At 40.5% G+C, this 16,211-nt stretch overlaps 2 protein-coding genes across 3 annotated transcripts; one reads left to right on the top strand and one right to left on the bottom strand.

Annotated features, from left to right (window-relative positions):
- Positions 1–366: 366 nt before the first annotated feature.
- Positions 367–8,937, bottom strand: abraxas2 (abraxas 2, BRISC complex subunit). Of its 2 annotated transcripts, none has more exons than XM_020094460.2 (9): positions 8,800–8,937; positions 7,377–7,467; positions 6,506–6,542; positions 6,000–6,066; positions 5,616–5,806; positions 4,976–5,095; positions 4,181–4,265; positions 3,955–4,072; positions 367–3,650 (listed from the first exon to the last, which is right to left on the bottom strand). In XM_020094460.2, the coding sequence occupies exons 1-9, from the start codon at positions 8,869–8,871 to the stop codon at positions 3,091–3,093; spliced, it is 1,341 nt and encodes a 446-aa protein (XP_019950019.2). In that variant the 5' UTR covers positions 8,872–8,937; the 3' UTR covers positions 367–3,090. The 2 variants fall into 2 exon arrangements, with proteins under 2 accessions (XP_019950019.2, XP_019950012.2); XM_020094453.2 differs by having other exon boundaries at positions 4,976–5,098.
- eef1akmt2 (EEF1A lysine methyltransferase 2) lies at positions 8,933–14,552 on the top strand. Its single transcript, XM_020094472.2, has 6 exons — positions 8,933–9,068; positions 9,359–9,424; positions 10,190–10,304; positions 10,653–10,760; positions 12,230–12,446; positions 13,157–14,552. The coding sequence occupies exons 1-6, from the start codon at positions 8,974–8,976 to the stop codon at positions 13,252–13,254; spliced, it is 699 nt and encodes a 232-aa protein (XP_019950031.1). The 5' UTR covers positions 8,933–8,973; the 3' UTR covers positions 13,255–14,552.
- The last annotated feature ends 1,659 nt before the right edge of the window (positions 14,553–16,211 follow it).

Genomic DNA, 16,211 nt, shown 5'->3' on the forward strand with positions numbered 1-16,211 from the left:
ATCATTATTGTTATTGATGAGCATCTCCACGCCCTCTCACCGACAAGTAATCTGCACCAAATTAAAGATTTAGTAAATCATCGGTTCATAAGCGACATGTTATGCATTCGTGCAACTCTTGTTTACCGAGAAGGACGTCCCACTCCGATGTGACGTCACCGACACAAGCACCAGTAGGTTTGGCGCATAGAGCGATGCCCAATAAGTAAATACGAGTTCTGCACAAGTGAGAAAGAAGCTAAAATCTTACACGAATTATCTTGCAAAATACATTTCAGCTGTATGAATGTAAGCAAATGTGTATATTTGAGTGCATGCAAAAAATAACTTTTTCTAATGTTTGGTGATAAGAAAACCAAGGCACTCTTTGTCACATATGCAACGCATGTCTCATTTATTATCCCCCAATTTCAGAAACCATATTCTCTGTGCTCGTCCAACCAAGTCCTTTGTCTGCTTTCGTCAAGTACACAAATCCAGAGAAAAGCTGAGAAGATCTAAGCTGTGCACTGGACTTTGTGCTTCAGGGAGGTGTTGGTGTTGCAATAGTCCACACGAGGGGAAGTAAAGGAAGAGGAAGAGTCATCTCCCATATAGTAAGAGTACATGAGTGTATATTTGTATGATGGTTGGAACTTGATAGGTATTGGATTCTAACAATTACAGTCCTTTCATACCAATGGTCCTCAAGCACCAGAGCCCTGCAGGGTTTTCAATTCCGGCCCTCGGGTCAGGGTTGCACCTGAGGATGCCAGAGAGTAAGACATAAAATGCAATCATCTAGGGCCTGAGAAGCAGGATTAAGAGTGAGGACCGACACTGAGAAATGCTGCTCTATACCACAACAATCGACTGAGACTAGCTTTTATATCAAGTGCTGTTTAAATGCTACCCCTTCCCTTGTCTACTATACATTCATTATTCATTTCCTTACTTTTTTCCATTACTTGAAGGAAACCAAAGTCCTAGACATGGATTTCTTTTAACATTGTGTGATTGTGTTACCCTGGGTGATTATTAAGTAACATTTGGAGTGCCAGTTCCTGATCAGTGATGCATCGACATTACACATTAGGGCAAATAAAATTATCCTAAGGCAAAAAAAAAAAAAAAAGACATGACGTACAAACAGGCTGTGTAAATAAAGCGGCGCTTGTTCACAAGGCAAAGCTTCTCCCACTGCAGAATGTCTAAATTTCCAAACCAAGTGCAACCTGCTGATCACATGGTTAGATGCCTTCCGTGTGCAGTACAAACATCTTTCCATGATGAAAACAAGTGTTTAGAACTGAGCAGGTCGTGTGAGGAAGGTATCAACCCACACCTCAGCTGTCTTCAAATGGCTCAAGTGATAAAAATAAAAAAAAGTCAATTATGCTCATTATAAAAACTTTGCCTTGCAGGGTGTTTGCTCACTAAACAGATTCCCACTTTACAGTTGTAATTCCAGTTACAAATACTTAAGCGAGCACAAGTCACAGATGCACCCATTAGATGCAGGTCCAATTTGAAGCTGTCTATAACATTAAAAAAGGAGAACAGGTTAGGGAAGCAGTACACAAAACACAACATGGTCGACAGGAACAGGAGGGAGGCGTGGTAGTCAATTATTGCCAACACAACACAGTTTGTTATTATTTTACCCCTCAAGAGAGATCTGTAAGTGTGATCTGTGAGCAGATAGAAATTGCCCTGAGTGGAAGGCACTGTATACTGAAGCAAGGTCATAATAGTTTCGTCACATTATCCAGGTCCACACACAGAACATTGACCCAACCAGGTCAGAATACACAAGGTCTGCTGACAACTATGCAGAGACAGGAAGGTGATGGCCTCCTCTTTGTTCCTAAGGTTACAATGCACACACTACAGGGGGTATCAGCCTTCCGTTTAGACTTTAATAGAGAACAAGACAGTGAGAAGTGTGCTTGAAGTGGTTATATGATCACGCTCAGTAGTATTAGAGACAACCAGCACTGTGAAGTGAAAGTAGCAGCCAGGTTTTTATAAGAACAGACAGATGCAGTTTTTTAAGTGGTAGTTCTCAGTGTTGCAGCAGCAGCAGCAGAAGAAGGGAACCTTAAGCGTCTGGTTAATAAAGCTATAGTACATCTTGTTTGCCCTGTGAACCCTGTACAACGCACAAAAGATGAGCTTGGCTCAGGGTGGTCAAGGAGGAGGACTAACTCAAGTGGCACAACATGACAGCATTGGTATAGCACATTAATAAAGAAATCTTAAATTTTGTTAAGTGCAGCAAAGCGCATACAATTTCAGTGTTATCCAAGAAGAACTAGACATTGATATTCTAGTCAATCAAATTAGATTAACTGCTAATGTGACAAAATATATTTATATTTATGTATATATAAAGCACCCATAATAGAAGTGGCAAGTAAATTTAGTTTGAAATCTATTTAAATAGGCAAAATGTATGATTAAAGATGGAAAAAAAACATGAAAAGTAATACATCCAAAATCAAACAAGAGTTACACATATATTTCTGTCTTCAAATTAAAAAATAAAAAGTTAAACATTTGCCTACTTGTTAAAAAAACTCACTTGAAGGCCGCAGAATATTTTTCCATTGCTTTTCTTGGATGGTTTGTTTAAAAGATGGCAAAAAAGTGCAAGAGGTAATGCAAGAGAGGGTGCTCAAGAGTTGGTGATGCAAATGTGAAACAAAAAGAACAAACAAAGAGGAGTAGGATCTGTCTTTTAGGGAGCTGGATTGCCAACCAGTTGGCATACATTGTGTTGTAATATCCACTTCTAACCATGAAACCAGACACACTGAAACAAGGACCCAGACTAACCCCATTCAAAAAAGAACAAATGAAAACAGATGATTTTTCCCCCCAGTGAGACACACCTGGTGAGCCTGCAAAGCCTGGCAAGGTTTCCCCATAGAATGGAGATCAGACTAAGACAAGAAGAAATACACACAGTGGGACACCACCTGCGCATGCCTTTCACTTTCAGGACTGGCACTTCTTTTGTCTATATTTGTCTATCTTTGATTGCTTGAGATGCCCACCTCTCAAGGTGCGTCACTTATGTGTGTCCCTCACACGCCCCGTGGCATGTTTCTATGTGGTCTGTGAGCCACGAGCGTCCCCATCAGGACTGAGGGCAGCTGGTCTGCCTTGAGCTAAAACGCTGGCAGCGACCATTGGCAGGTGAGCTGCTTCACTCACTAAGTTCTCGTATTCGCTACTGTCTTCATCTTCATCATCGTCATCATCATCATCTTCCTGCCCTGCAGCTTGTCTGTCCAATGAGTCAGAGCTTGATCCGTCGCCATTGCCAAGGTATGGGGTGCTCGGAGTGTTGGCGGGATTGGAGCTGGCACCGAGACCCAGCCCGAGGCCCAGGCCCATCCCGAGTGGACCAGGGGTGGGGTGTCCTGGAGAGCCCACAGCTTGGGGCCGGGGCAGTAGAGCAGCACTGGTAGGCGGGGAAGAGGAGGAGGGCAGAGACTCATCCTGGGTCAAGAGGTCAGTATACGATGGTGGGTTAGGTGAGGTACTGGGCCGCTCCGGGGCAGAGGGTGTGTGGAAGGTCATTCTAGACAGAAGGGAAGCTTCAGAAGGTTCTGTGTTCTCCTCTGGAGTGGAATGAGAATCTGCATTTTGGGCTTCCCGGAGCTCTGTGGAAACACACAGATGTAACTGGTAAAAAAAAACTGTTGTACTAGGTGAAAGCATGTGAAGGCTTTTGTTAACTGCTGTCACATAAATTCACAGGAAACACAAGTTTGACTGGGTGTTAATAAAATATTTAAAAAGACCTGAAGGAAATGGAGTAACTCACAAGAACAAATGCATGTGCTGCTAATTTTTCTTATTTGCTATTGAGATTAATTTGTGTTTCAAATGTTTAAGTCAACAGTGACATGAACTTCATGTTTAATGCCATATTTCCAGTTTACAGAATCCAAAACAGGTACGTACTTCTCTCCTCTTCTGCTGTCTTGCGTTTCCTGAGAGCAATTTGTTCTTTGAGTTTATTTACATCCTCTTGAATTTTCTCCTTCACACGTTCACTTTGTTCTACTTCTCCACACACAGCCTAAAAAGAAGACGCAAAGGTGAAAAAGTCACATATTAGAGAAAAATCTAAAGACTATTCTCTTATCAGTCATCTTGTGATCAAACTTTTTCATGACATTTCCCTCACCTGCACTTTATCTTGTAGTGCACTGTAGACTTGGAATATTGTTCGGATATCCTTCATCACACCATCTTTGTCAAAGAATTCAGCCCTGGAGAAATATTTCACAACACATGTACGCAGTGAATCGTAACACAAGCTCACCAGATATGTTACAAAAACAATATCCGCTGGGTATCACTGGAGGAAAAATATCAGCTGACTGAGCTGAGGTGAAAATAAAGTTTCATCAGAGGGTAGACAGACCTTTAGTCTAAATGATAATAATGTAAAGTATTCAAAGTAGACAGAAACAGTGGGCCTATGTTTAGACACAGAAACACACACATGCACATACTTGAACTATCTTTGTGAGAACACTCATTGACTTAATCCATTCCCTAGCCCCTTACCCTTAATCTAACCATCATGACTAAACCCTTACCCCTAACCTAAACCTTAAAACCAAGTCTTTAAACAGTGCACTGAAGGTCAGAAAGTGAGCAACACACACCACCAGAGACCCAAGTTAAATCCCTGCCAACAGTGCGCCCCATCAAACAGAAAAGTGTTTGTGGCAGGGAATCAACCTATTAGTGGAGGCAACAGCATGGGTAGTGAGAGGGAATTGCATGTGTCATGTCCTCAAGGAGAAGCTGTAGTATGCCGTCAAATGAAAACAGGTGGCTGCCGCAAATCCAAACAAATGAGAGGAGACATGTGACTGTCTAAACCCTTGCTGAGCCAAAAATGGAGGCAGATTCTCTCTCACTCTCTCTCACACACTCACACACACACACAAGGTGGGAGTCCAAACCTTACCCATGCTCTTTGATGACCTTGGCATAGTTTATTGAGGTGTTGGGAACAGAGGAGACTTTGTATTCCTGCTGGCTTGTGTTGCCAAGGTTTGGGATTGTGAGGGTGATCCTCTGGTTGTACCTGCTAAGGGGACGTAACCAGTTAGCACAACTACTTTATTATACATACAATTCTTTGAAAAACTAAAACGTACGTATTTGCTTTCACTGATTCAATTTATCATGCATTTCTTTTCTTAGTGAGACAGTTTGATGATTTATGAAGCTGAAATTACAATAAACGATAAATCTCAACAAATTGTTTCCATTTGAGCCTTTTAATGTTTGTGTAAATCTGTACAAATATGACTGCATGTTATTCACTGGGATATTTGTAATCAAGTAAACATGAGGCCATGGACTGAATGAATGTTACTGATGACAGAAACAAAGAACATTTAAAAGACATTGACAAAGACACTGCTTTTAATTGTGGATTGGTCACATAATAAATTTCACCAGATTTATTTAGTATTGGCCGAGATACCTATCAAATTGTAGAATTTCTGTGCAAAAGGAAGTTATATATGGAAAATAAAGTTTGAGAAGTATCTCTGAGTAATCTGTAGAGTGTGGGTGTGTAAATGTTCTATCATTCTCACCTGCGGTTAGGTCTAAAGAGCACATACTCCAGTGCATGCGTGGAGCTGTTGGCAGTGGAGATGAAGCTGAAAAGAAGGAAGACGAGGTCGGGCACACCGAGCAGCTGAGTCAGCTGTTTGTGGATGATCTGTTCCCTGAACGACATCTGTTGCTGCGTGTTCCTCCGGAACCGGTACCAACCAATGACGTTCTACAAGAGCAGTGATACAGATCTTTGAAAATAGGCCTTAAATTAAGAATGAAATCAAATGAATGTGGGATTTTTTAGGATTTATTTCAGGGAAGCATTGGTTTAAAAGCATCAGGAAGGCATAATTAACATTTCACAGGACATCAATCACAATTTATGTAAAAATGACCACAAAGCAAAAAAGTTGACTCACTTTCCGCCTATCTTTAAGGATGTTGTTGAGATTTTCTTCACTGACTTTGCCTGCGTAGTCATAAAAGCTGATGAGGAGAAAAAAAACAAACACCAGTCATTTCAAACGGATTCATCATGTTCCAACTCATGCTCATCATGTGAGACTCTACTCAGTCTTGTCAGGTGGAGCCATCTACTGTCCAATGTCTATTTAATTTAGTCTGTGCTCAATTTGACATCATGTAACTGAGGTATGCATTTAAATCGCTTCTCTGTACACTGGCACTTTTTACTGTGTTATAATAAGTGCACAAAGATCCCAATAACTAAATAAGTGCCACTTTGACATACCACCATGGTTTTTTATGTCAGGGGATTTCTCAAATTAAACTATAATGGCAAATTTTGTTGGAAAGCCATTTTTGTTTCCCTAAACCATTATTTGTTTGAGTGGTACAAACAATATGCATTGATGATGACTGACAGTAATAGAACCTGTTTGAGAAGAAAAGGCTCATATCTTACCTAAACAATTGTGCACAAGGATCATGGTTATGGATTTCTGTTGGGAACAAATATTGACAGAGGTTTCAGTAATATAGAATTATAAATGAAAATATTTAAAGGTATAGTCAAAATGTAATTCAAAGTTTCTCCCAACAACCAAAATTCACAACACAGGCCTGCAACTTGCTTACTGGCATCATCTCTTTCCCAATTATGTTTCACCTTCAGATACATTAAAGCACATTTCTAACAGGACTATAATCTATTATTTTTTTTAATTTAACTGCTACATAAGGACAGATTCAAATTTAATATTGATTCCTGTGGCCATCTCACCCAATTTAGAGCTTCAACAAGGAATGTTAAACATCTCCTCAGGATAAAGTTTGGTACTGCTATGAGGGGAAGTACCAGACATCAGCAAAAGGTATGTACTTATGAAAATGATAAAAGCTGTCTCTAATAGATGTGACTGAATTAACAGAGGAGGGTATGTCAGTCAGCCCTGCACACACCTACACTGTCTCAGGAGGAGCTGTTAAGCAAAATAAGTGAGAACACTTTGTGGGTGGATCATGAGTGTACAGGAGCTTCAACAGACCTTGTATCACATGTTGCTGTAAAAATGGTGCAAAAGACTAAAAGGCTTTTATCACTGCACTTGTCGTGACAACTAACATTACTAATTCAAAATGTCAGCTAAATGGAATTCAGTCATAAATCTTACTATTGGAGTCAAAACATCTTCAGTGACAGACACCTATGAACCTGAGCTCCTGTGAACTTCTGATCCGTCTGTCAGGGCTGCTGTCACAGACTGACATTAACCAGTTGCTACTTCATGTTTTGGATGCCACAGAGTTTATGTCTTAAATATTTCAGGGCTTACCTACTACCTGGAGCAGCTCTGCAGTGCTGATCTGTGCGTCACTGATGCTGACAGTCTCTTCTTGCCTTACATCTCCTAATAGGAAGCCCTCCTATGCAAAGACATTTTAAGTGGTTAGGACATTATTGTCGAGCTGAAACAATGAGTGCATTAAACAATAAGTTGATTAACAGAACAGTACTTAACACCAATTTTGCTAATCAATGACTTGGTTCAGACGAAAATTACAAAGTATTCTTGTAAAAGATTTAAAATGTGAAAATGTACTTCTCTCTGTTTTATAACAACTGAAATGTTTGGATTTTGAACTGTTGTCGGTCAAAATGACACTTTTAAAACATGGGTCTGTTGGTTTCAACTAAATTAATTCAAGATTATCTAAGATCATAATGAATGAAATTGAATACGTATGTCAAATACAACATATATGAAAGAATATCAGGGACGGAATTAGTACAATTTCCTTATTTGATGGATGCTTCATACAAATGTCAGACACTGAATTAACACATTCCTTCATTAATATATAACATAAAGAAACACACCCGCTTCTGTTCAGGGTGTAAAGTAAGTCGTTTACAGCACAGACAGCTGACACTGGCTTGTGACAGATATGGCTTCTGTCAGGAATGCAGGCAAACTTGAAAGCAGCAACTCCCCACAGATGTAAACACTGCTAACGTTAGCTAGGTTAGCTAAGTTATTTCTTTCTATATCGCAACATATTGGTTGTATTGTTGCATTGCATTTCTCCTCCACGATCCATCTGCAACTGGCAAACCAGAGCAAAACCCCAATTGTAATAGAGTAATAACGCACGTATGTCACTTTGGTGAACTGTGTTGACTTTCATGCTACTCAAATTAGCCGTGTTAGCGAAGCTGAAACAGGAAAAACAAATGTGGTTTCTGATTCCTTGTTTGAAAATGTGCTGTGTTGACGTCTTGCACTCGTTGAGACAGTGAACTGATATCAGATGTCAGGTGGAGGGGACAGTAGGTGTTGGCAGCACCGACACACGGAAGTCACTTGACTTGGTGACTTAGCTAGCATGCTAGGTAGCTAACTGAGTATTTCCTGGAGCTCAAACTTTCCAGGCAGCGTTCCCGTGTTGATATATCAGCTGTTCCTGTTCAAAGCATGCTATTGCTAATGCTATGAGTTGATAATTAACGCCCGTGTGATGAGGTCATCTATAAACGACCATCACTGTCTCCTAGTTGCTGAAGCGACACAGTGTGATTAGACCCAGCCCGCCGGTAAATAGACGGGACCGATGCTAGCTAGCCAGCAACAGGATGATGACACTGGAAAACAACACAAACTAATGGCGCCGGTGGACGGTCACACACGTCCCCGAGCCCCGCGTCCTCTTCAGCAGCCGCTGCCGTGTTAGCTTGTCATCATGGATGCGGATACTCACATGATCTGAGTTGCTGTTGGCGCTGTGATAACACACAGAACTAAAAGTATAACCTGAAATGGATGCCGCCATGATGGAAACATCCCTATCAACCCCGATGCCCCCCCGCGGTTGCAGGCACGCTCCTCAAGCGCAAGGTTTCACGGGAAGTGTAGGCGAAGGATTTTCACCAGCATGGAGGACACGCGTGGCTGTGGAGACGCCACAGACCCGGAAAACAAAGACTTGGATAATGATTTTCCGCCGTCAAAGCTGGGGACCAAGGAGTAGTGAGTGTTGTGACTGAGATCCGCTGCTAATGTTAGCTTCTGGTGTTTTGGTTCTTACTGTCAGAGCGCCACAGCTACGAGAGACAACAACAAAGCTAACTCGTAACTTCAAAAATGTGTTGTAGGACTGTTTCCCTCAAACATCGCTGGAAAAGCATCCGCAATAAATGCACATTTTCTAAGCTGACGTATTCGCGTATTTGTTTGTCTGCTGCACTACGATATGTCATGTTTCCATTGGAGATATTTCATATGTGCCTGATCTGTCAGTGACTTGTCTTTTCCTGCAGTTGGGAGGATGCATACCAAAAAGAGCTGGAGACGTTTAAAGACATGGGGGATGTTGGAGACATATGGTAATCATGCAGATAACAACATTGGCCCTGAAGTGCAAATAACAAAACACAATGACATTAGCTTGTGACAGAAAAGGTGGGTCCCTGCTGTCCACTCATCACTGATTGGACAGAAGCACTCTGGATAATCCCCTGAAATGATCCAGAAGGGATTGCATGTGAGATCGCGAATGTCCAAGTCAGTTGCTGCGGACATTCTCCAGAGTTTATTCTGCCAGCCCCCTAGTAAAAACTCCCATGTGTGAACAAGTGAGCTTGCGTAAGAAGATGTAAACTTGGAAAGCCGATAAGAGCCTACAGCTTTTTGGCGATAAGGACTGACAAAAAACATGTGATTGCTGCATTGGAATTTGTACTTTAATGTTCTGCATCGTGGATGCTGCTTCATCCCTTCGCCTGAATGTCACGTGCATTTCATCTGTGTTGTTGTGATCGCAGCTGACCGGAGAATCTCCTCCTGCACTTTTCACATGTGAAAGACAACCTCAACAGGAAGCCTGGGCCGGATTTAGCTTGACATTCTCTAGAGTTATTGTCTTTTTATCAGGAAGGAAATGATGAAGAAACATGTTTTCTTATTTGCTGGTTTGTTTACTTATTTGTTATTGTGTTTTCTGAGTTGCACTTCAGGGCCACCATAAAGACACCAATTATTCCAAAATACGAAGATCCCTAAAAGTAGATATGTTTAATGCAGTATTTTTTAAGTTTCTGATAATATCCCATTGTGTCACTAACATGTGTGTGTTTCGGTCTTGTTGTCAGGTTTGGTGAAGCAAGCATGAACCGTGTGCTGCGATGGATGGACAAAGCTGAGATCCCAGAAAACGCTGCCATTCTGGACATTGGCACCGGAAATGGAGCCTTTTTAGTTGAACTGGTGTGAAACTACCTAAAATCTACATATTCACATGTTTTGTTCATTAATGAAAAGTTCAACACAATCACAGCAAATCACAAAATCATAGCAACATCTTGACAACAGGGAAATGAATAATGGAGGTACATGTTGTTTTTTCAAAGATAATCTGAATGCTTTGGCTGCCATAGTATTCAGATAAAAGCAGAAATCTTCAAACCAAATGCTATCTGCATTAAGAAACATCACAAGGGTTAAGTAGAAATATGCTTGCTGTGATGACCTACTTCAAAAAGCACTTTTCTCACACATTTCTACAACAGTTGATGAACTGCATTTTTCATTTGCTGTGTTTTCTTTTCTTGCAAGGCAAAACACGGCTACAGGAACCTGTCAGGTATAGATTATTCTCCAGCGTCAGTGGAACTGGCCAGAAATGTTCTGCAGGCGGAGGACTTGACAGATGTCACCTTAAAGGTGGGTTCAGACGTGTTTGTCATTAAAACTGTAGTATCATTTAGTAGCCCCAGGGGCTGCAAGTTCACATTCTTATTATGTAAGAAGTGACTGACAAAATCTACCAGACCTACTTTCAAACCGGGATTTGAAGGTTTGTGGGTTTTGTAGCAAACATGACAACACAGACATGGTGTGCCACTGAAATGTTTGTCTTCATGTGAAAGTGCCCAGCAGCACGCCAATGATTGAGAAGATGGCAGTTTCACTTTTAACTGACAAATTGTAATATCTGCAAAAAGCAAATCCACTCTTCATAAATGCTTCAACGTGATATTTTAGTGCATGTGGATGTACTAATATCCCATTGATATAGAATTAATCCCTTCATTCTGGAGGGCCTGTGATACAATACAGCTTTCAGCATGCTGTGTGCCTCTCTGGTTCCTGGATGGTGAGAGGAAACTCTTCTGGGTTTACCATGCAGGAGACTAAGATGGCCCTGAAAGTGTTGGAAGTCTGCCCACCATTCAGATTAACCAGCCTCAAACCCCCAGGTGAAGTGGCAGGAGTTAATGCATCTACTCACATATAAATTCAAGAAAAACACTTTATAAACGCTGGCCAGTCTATAAGGGCTGTGATGAGTGAGTTTTCCTGCCTGGATCGCATGTTGCGGTTGCATACATGTTATATGCATGACACATCGATGACAGTGTGTGTTTTGCCTGGGCATAAAGCCTGCCATTGAAGTCAATATTGACCTTAGTTGGACAGGGAAGCACAGTGTGTGTGTGTGTGTGTGTGTGTGTGTGTGTGTGTGTGAAATAAATTTTATGTTGCTATCTTTTTCCACAACTGCAGAGTTTCAAAATAATTGTGTGCATGTGTTTGTGTGCACATGCAGCCACATTATAAAAAAGCTTTCTCATCAGGTCTTTACCTCAGAGGTCATTCCCACTCTTAAACCTATGCCAAGCCCCGTCTCTGTTTCCATTCATCACGCTCTACTCCAGCTTTGACACTTTCCCTTTATACGTTCCTTCCACTTCCTAGTTTTTCTGTTTTTAGGGTCAAACTCAGATTGAACTCGGGTCAGCTGCATCAATATATCAACATATCTGTCTCCCCTGAATAACTGTTAATCCCCCCCCCGTAAATTTTGTGAACCATGATTTGTGACTATGTGGCTCTCGAGCTCACCCCAGAGATCTGGTGCTCTGCCCTCTGTCCAGATAAAGAGCTCCTTTCACTGGCAATATAGCAGCAAACTTTCTCAGAATTAACTGCTGTCATGTCGACAGCTGGAATTTAGTTTTAAAGGAAAGCAGTGAGGTATAACAAATTTAATCTTGGTTAATGTTGAAAGATTTTTTTTTTTGTCCAGGTAACGCCATAGTTCACCCTTCGGATAAAGAGTCAAACTAAACTTTAGTCACTGTATTTGTACTCATTGTTAACTTTTCCGTAACTTCTATCTTTTATTTTAGGAGATGGATTTCTTAAACCATCAAGGCCAGCTGAAGGACTTTGACGTCTGCATCGACAAGGGAACATTTGATGCGATAAGTCTAAACCCACACAACACAGAGGAGGGGAAACAACTCTACGTCCAGGCTTTAAAAGATGCTCTGAAGGACCAAGGATTCTTTTCCATCACTTCCTGTAATTGGACCAAAGAGCAGCTGTTACACAGATTCACTGAAGGTGAAGGGAAACTCTGACATTAAGAGCATTAATCTGATCATTTATCTTGATTGGTGTTATTAAAAATTGCGGAGTGAGAGAAATGCTGAGTGTTCTCCAAGCTGTCCCAAACAACCACAAAGTACTTAGTTTTAGACATATTTATTTGGTCCTGTAAATTGTTATATTTTTAATGCATATTGGGTTCTGATTTAATTATACACATAACCTGAACGGCATACTTTAAAATCAAGTGCATGTTTTCAATGTTATAATTAGGTGAAGACACTTGTCAATCCTTTAGGTGTGCGTCAATGTGATATATTGTTTGTGTTTGACCTTTGCAACTCTGGGTGTTTTTGTTGTCTAACCCTCATTTGACGCATGCACACGGCTCCACAACCATGACAGGTACCTGGCAGGTTGTTTAGCTGCAGGCAACAACACCCTTGTAAAGTCAGAATCTCGGTCTAGCTTCCATTTGTGGTCAGTCATCTCGGTGTAGTCGCTCCAGAGAGCCTGCAGGGGGCCAAAGGGCTGCAAGGTCTCATCTGTCACACTGACAGCCTGTCCCCAAGAAACAGTTCTGCTCTTTAACACTTTGTAGTTAAAAGTCTGCATGATGAGATTGTAGGAATCTGTGTTTAAGAGAAGCATGTTGATGTTCCGGTAATTTGCATAATGCACATGTCTTAACCTGCACCTTTTTTTTTCTCTGTGTTGCCTCCCAGGATTTGAGTTTCTACAGGAGTTGCCAACACCCAGTTTCCACTTTGGAGGCAAAAAGGGAAACAGTGTGTCAGCACTCATCTTCAAGCGAGTACATTGATTAACAATTCTCCAGAGAGTATTTTTTTCCTTTTTTGGATATTTTCTCAGTGGTTTTTATTTTCTATTTATCGCAGGAATTGATAATGTTATATCTATTTTTAAACAAGATTTGATAACATTGGATTCTAAAAACATGGAGTAATGAAGCAGATGTGTTTTGCGATTAAGTTGGACAGTTTGGGTTCTGATCTATTAATCTTATACCGATCCACAGTCCCTAAAACCATCTGGGATGTTTAGGCACTTATCAAGATGAGTTGTTAAATCTTATTTCAGTTTCAAGAATGTTTGTATACAATACAAAAAAAACTGCTGGTGGTTGTGAAATGTAACGAGCAGTTTCTCATAAACACACAAGTAATAGTCACCGAAGACTTTTTAACTCACATTGAAGGTGTTCTAAAAAAACATGATGTAAACCAGTTTTCAAAAGTTGAACACAAAGAGCTGATACTGAGATAAACTGATTTTGTGTAACAAGAAATGCTTCCACATGAAACCTTTTACGTCTCATTAACAGAAGTTCTCTGAGTCCTTTGATGTCGTCCAGGTTCCCATGTCTGTGGCATTAGGAGCCTTTCATATGTGGACTCTTAGTCCCTGTGCACCCACTGACACTTGTTTGACTTTGACACAGCTTTCCTGAGGATATTTGTGGTAACAAGTCACCCAGACGGTTATCCTGGCTTTGTTTGTTTGATTTGAGTGATTATCACTGACCTAGAGGCTATAAGTAGGGGAGGGGGCTAAAAGAAAGTACATGTTTCCCTATTTTAATAAATCATTGTGAAACCCCTTAAATGACTTTACATGATCCTGTTGGGTGTCCTGACCCACTGATTTGACAACCACTGTTCTGTCTAACCAGGTACCTAATTGCATCCATCTTTCATGTCATATGAAAAATAGCCTCCTACCTAATTGGCTAAACTGGAACCCAGCAGAGCTTGGGGTCTCAGGGACCATGATTAAGAACTTCTGACATAATGAATAAACAAGAGGCCGTGGCATCTGTGAGCAGAGGAGCTTGTCTGCCATTTCCTCTCTCAATGGCATCATTAATAACTGCCAAGCTCTGGATCCTAATTGCAGGCTGGGATGGTGGCCCAATGGGAGCCATCGATGTTGAGTAAACACATGCAAGCTTTACAAGAATTACTGCCTGGAATTTTACAAGGCGCTGGATATCCTGCCTGGATGTGCATAATATGCCCGAGTTTACAGCTCTCACACAAATTTTCCCATGAAGTGAAATCTCCTCTGTTGAGCTCCAGCTCAATAAAACATTTCAACAAACCTTGTCTTTGCGTGTGTTAACTTTGACTCTCACTGTCTTTCAAACATCAGGCTTTTTGAGTGGCATGAGTTGTTAATATGTATTAAAGTTGAATATACTTTGGTCCATTTATTCACTTACACAGGTGCTGTTGTTAAGAGAAGGAGTACACCACAGTTTATTTGTTTATTTCCTAATAATGGATCCTGCAATATTTAAAACAAATTATTCTATTTCAAAGAACTTGCCGAATACATGCTATTTATGAAGAGCTTACAAAGTCATCATGGAGCCCGGAGGGTGTTGATGTGCAAAATCTGAGTAATGTTTTAGTGACACTGTGTTGTGACACTGTGTTACGTGCATGTCTGTTAATGTGAATATGTGGATTTACAGGATCTGTAGACTCATTCAGGAAGTCAAACTGGCTTCCCTTCAACAAAGAGGGAGGTTGGATCCACTTCTTAATGTCATCTTTAAGAGTTTTATTACCGTCCACCGCAAAGAAAAATAAAACTTTTACTCTGGATCTTCCTGAGTTGAACTGAGCTTGTACAGAACATTTACTATGTCAGCACTTTGGCTTTCAGGGCTTGGCACATGTCTTTGAAGCTGCTCTTTTATTCACTCATAATTTTAACCTATGGTTTTAGACTCGATGCCATAGCCCACTGGCTGCCCTACCAGCATGACTACCTCACTTTCATTTGAACCTCTCAAGTGTGATACTGCAAATATTTATGTGTTTTTCTTTCACTCCATCTCCCTGGAAACTTGTTTGAAGGTCTCCTAATAGGATTTCGGTGGATTGGTTGGATTACTCCACTGTGTAGCAGTGGAGTTTTCCATGGCAGCAGAGCCAATGTGGGTTTGGGAAAGACTGTTACTCTTTTCAAGCATTTCCTATCTTTTCAGTAACATTTCTACATATACAACAATAAATTTGACCATTAAGACTTTGAACTGTACTTTTCTAAACTGGGTTACTGATTAAAGTAAACAGAGAAGGAAGTGAAGAAAGTATATTGAGTTGTGGCAACTTGCTAGTTTAAATCCAGCTTTTCCTCTGACATGAGAGCAATTGAATAAAAAAGAGGCACTGAAGTACAATGACTTGAGGTATGTCCTTATTATGTACGGTCATAATACAATTCAGCAATGATTTGGAGTCAGTGGGTCACATGAAATGGAAACTATTGAAAAAATAAAAGAAGATTTAGATTCATATAGAATAGAAATACTAAAATCTACTACAAAATAGGTAAGTCCTGTTTGTCTAGGGCAATAGTATAATTCAGATTAGCTTGGAGTCAGTTGGTCACATGACATGGAAGCTGAGAAATATAATTTACCCACTGAATAAACTCACAAAATAGATGATAGAATACAAAAAAAAAATGGCATGTCTTATTTACCTAGGATCTTAATAGCTTATATGATTTGGAGTCAGAAGTTTTGGGGAAAATATGAATATTCATATAAATACCAGAAGCACTGCAGTCTGGTAAAGAGAGGTGTGCCCTGTTTATCCAGTGCAATAATAACATCTGATTTGATTTGGAGTCACGTGACATCAAAGCTATTGAGGAAGAAATGACTTTTTTATTTTCATGAACAATAGAGAACACACTAAAATCAAATATAAGGGATATGTCCTATTTGTCTAGGGTGGCAATAAT

This window comes from Paralichthys olivaceus, chromosome 14 (assembly GCF_024713975.1).
Source record: "Paralichthys olivaceus isolate ysfri-2021 chromosome 14, ASM2471397v2, whole genome shotgun sequence".
NCBI classification, from domain to species: Eukaryota; Metazoa; Chordata; class Actinopteri; order Pleuronectiformes; family Paralichthyidae; genus Paralichthys; species Paralichthys olivaceus.

Bases quoted from the DNA above. Each gene is read 5' to 3' on its own strand.
- eef1akmt2 (XM_020094472.2), top strand. From the start codon at position 8,974: ATGGAGGACACGCGTGGCTGTGGAGACGCCACAGACCCGGAAAACAAA. The intron at 10,305-10,652 runs GTGTGAAACTAC...TTTTCTTGCAAG, and splicing joins GAGCCTTTTTAGTTGAACTG to GCAAAACACGGCTACAGGAA. The intron at 10,761-12,229 runs GTGGGTTCAGAC...CTTTTATTTTAG, and splicing joins TGACAGATGTCACCTTAAAG to GAGATGGATTTCTTAAACCA.
- abraxas2 (XM_020094453.2), bottom strand. From the start codon at position 8,871: ATGGCGGCATCCATTTCAGGTTATACTTTTAGTTCTGTGTGTTATCAC. The intron at 7,468-8,799 runs GTGAGTATCCGC...GTCTTTGCATAG, and splicing joins CCAACAGCAACTCAGATCAT to GAGGGCTTCCTATTAGGAGA. The intron at 4,073-4,180 runs GTGAGGGAAATG...TCTTCTTTTTAG, and splicing joins CACTACAAGATAAAGTGCAG to GCTGTGTGTGGAGAAGTAGA.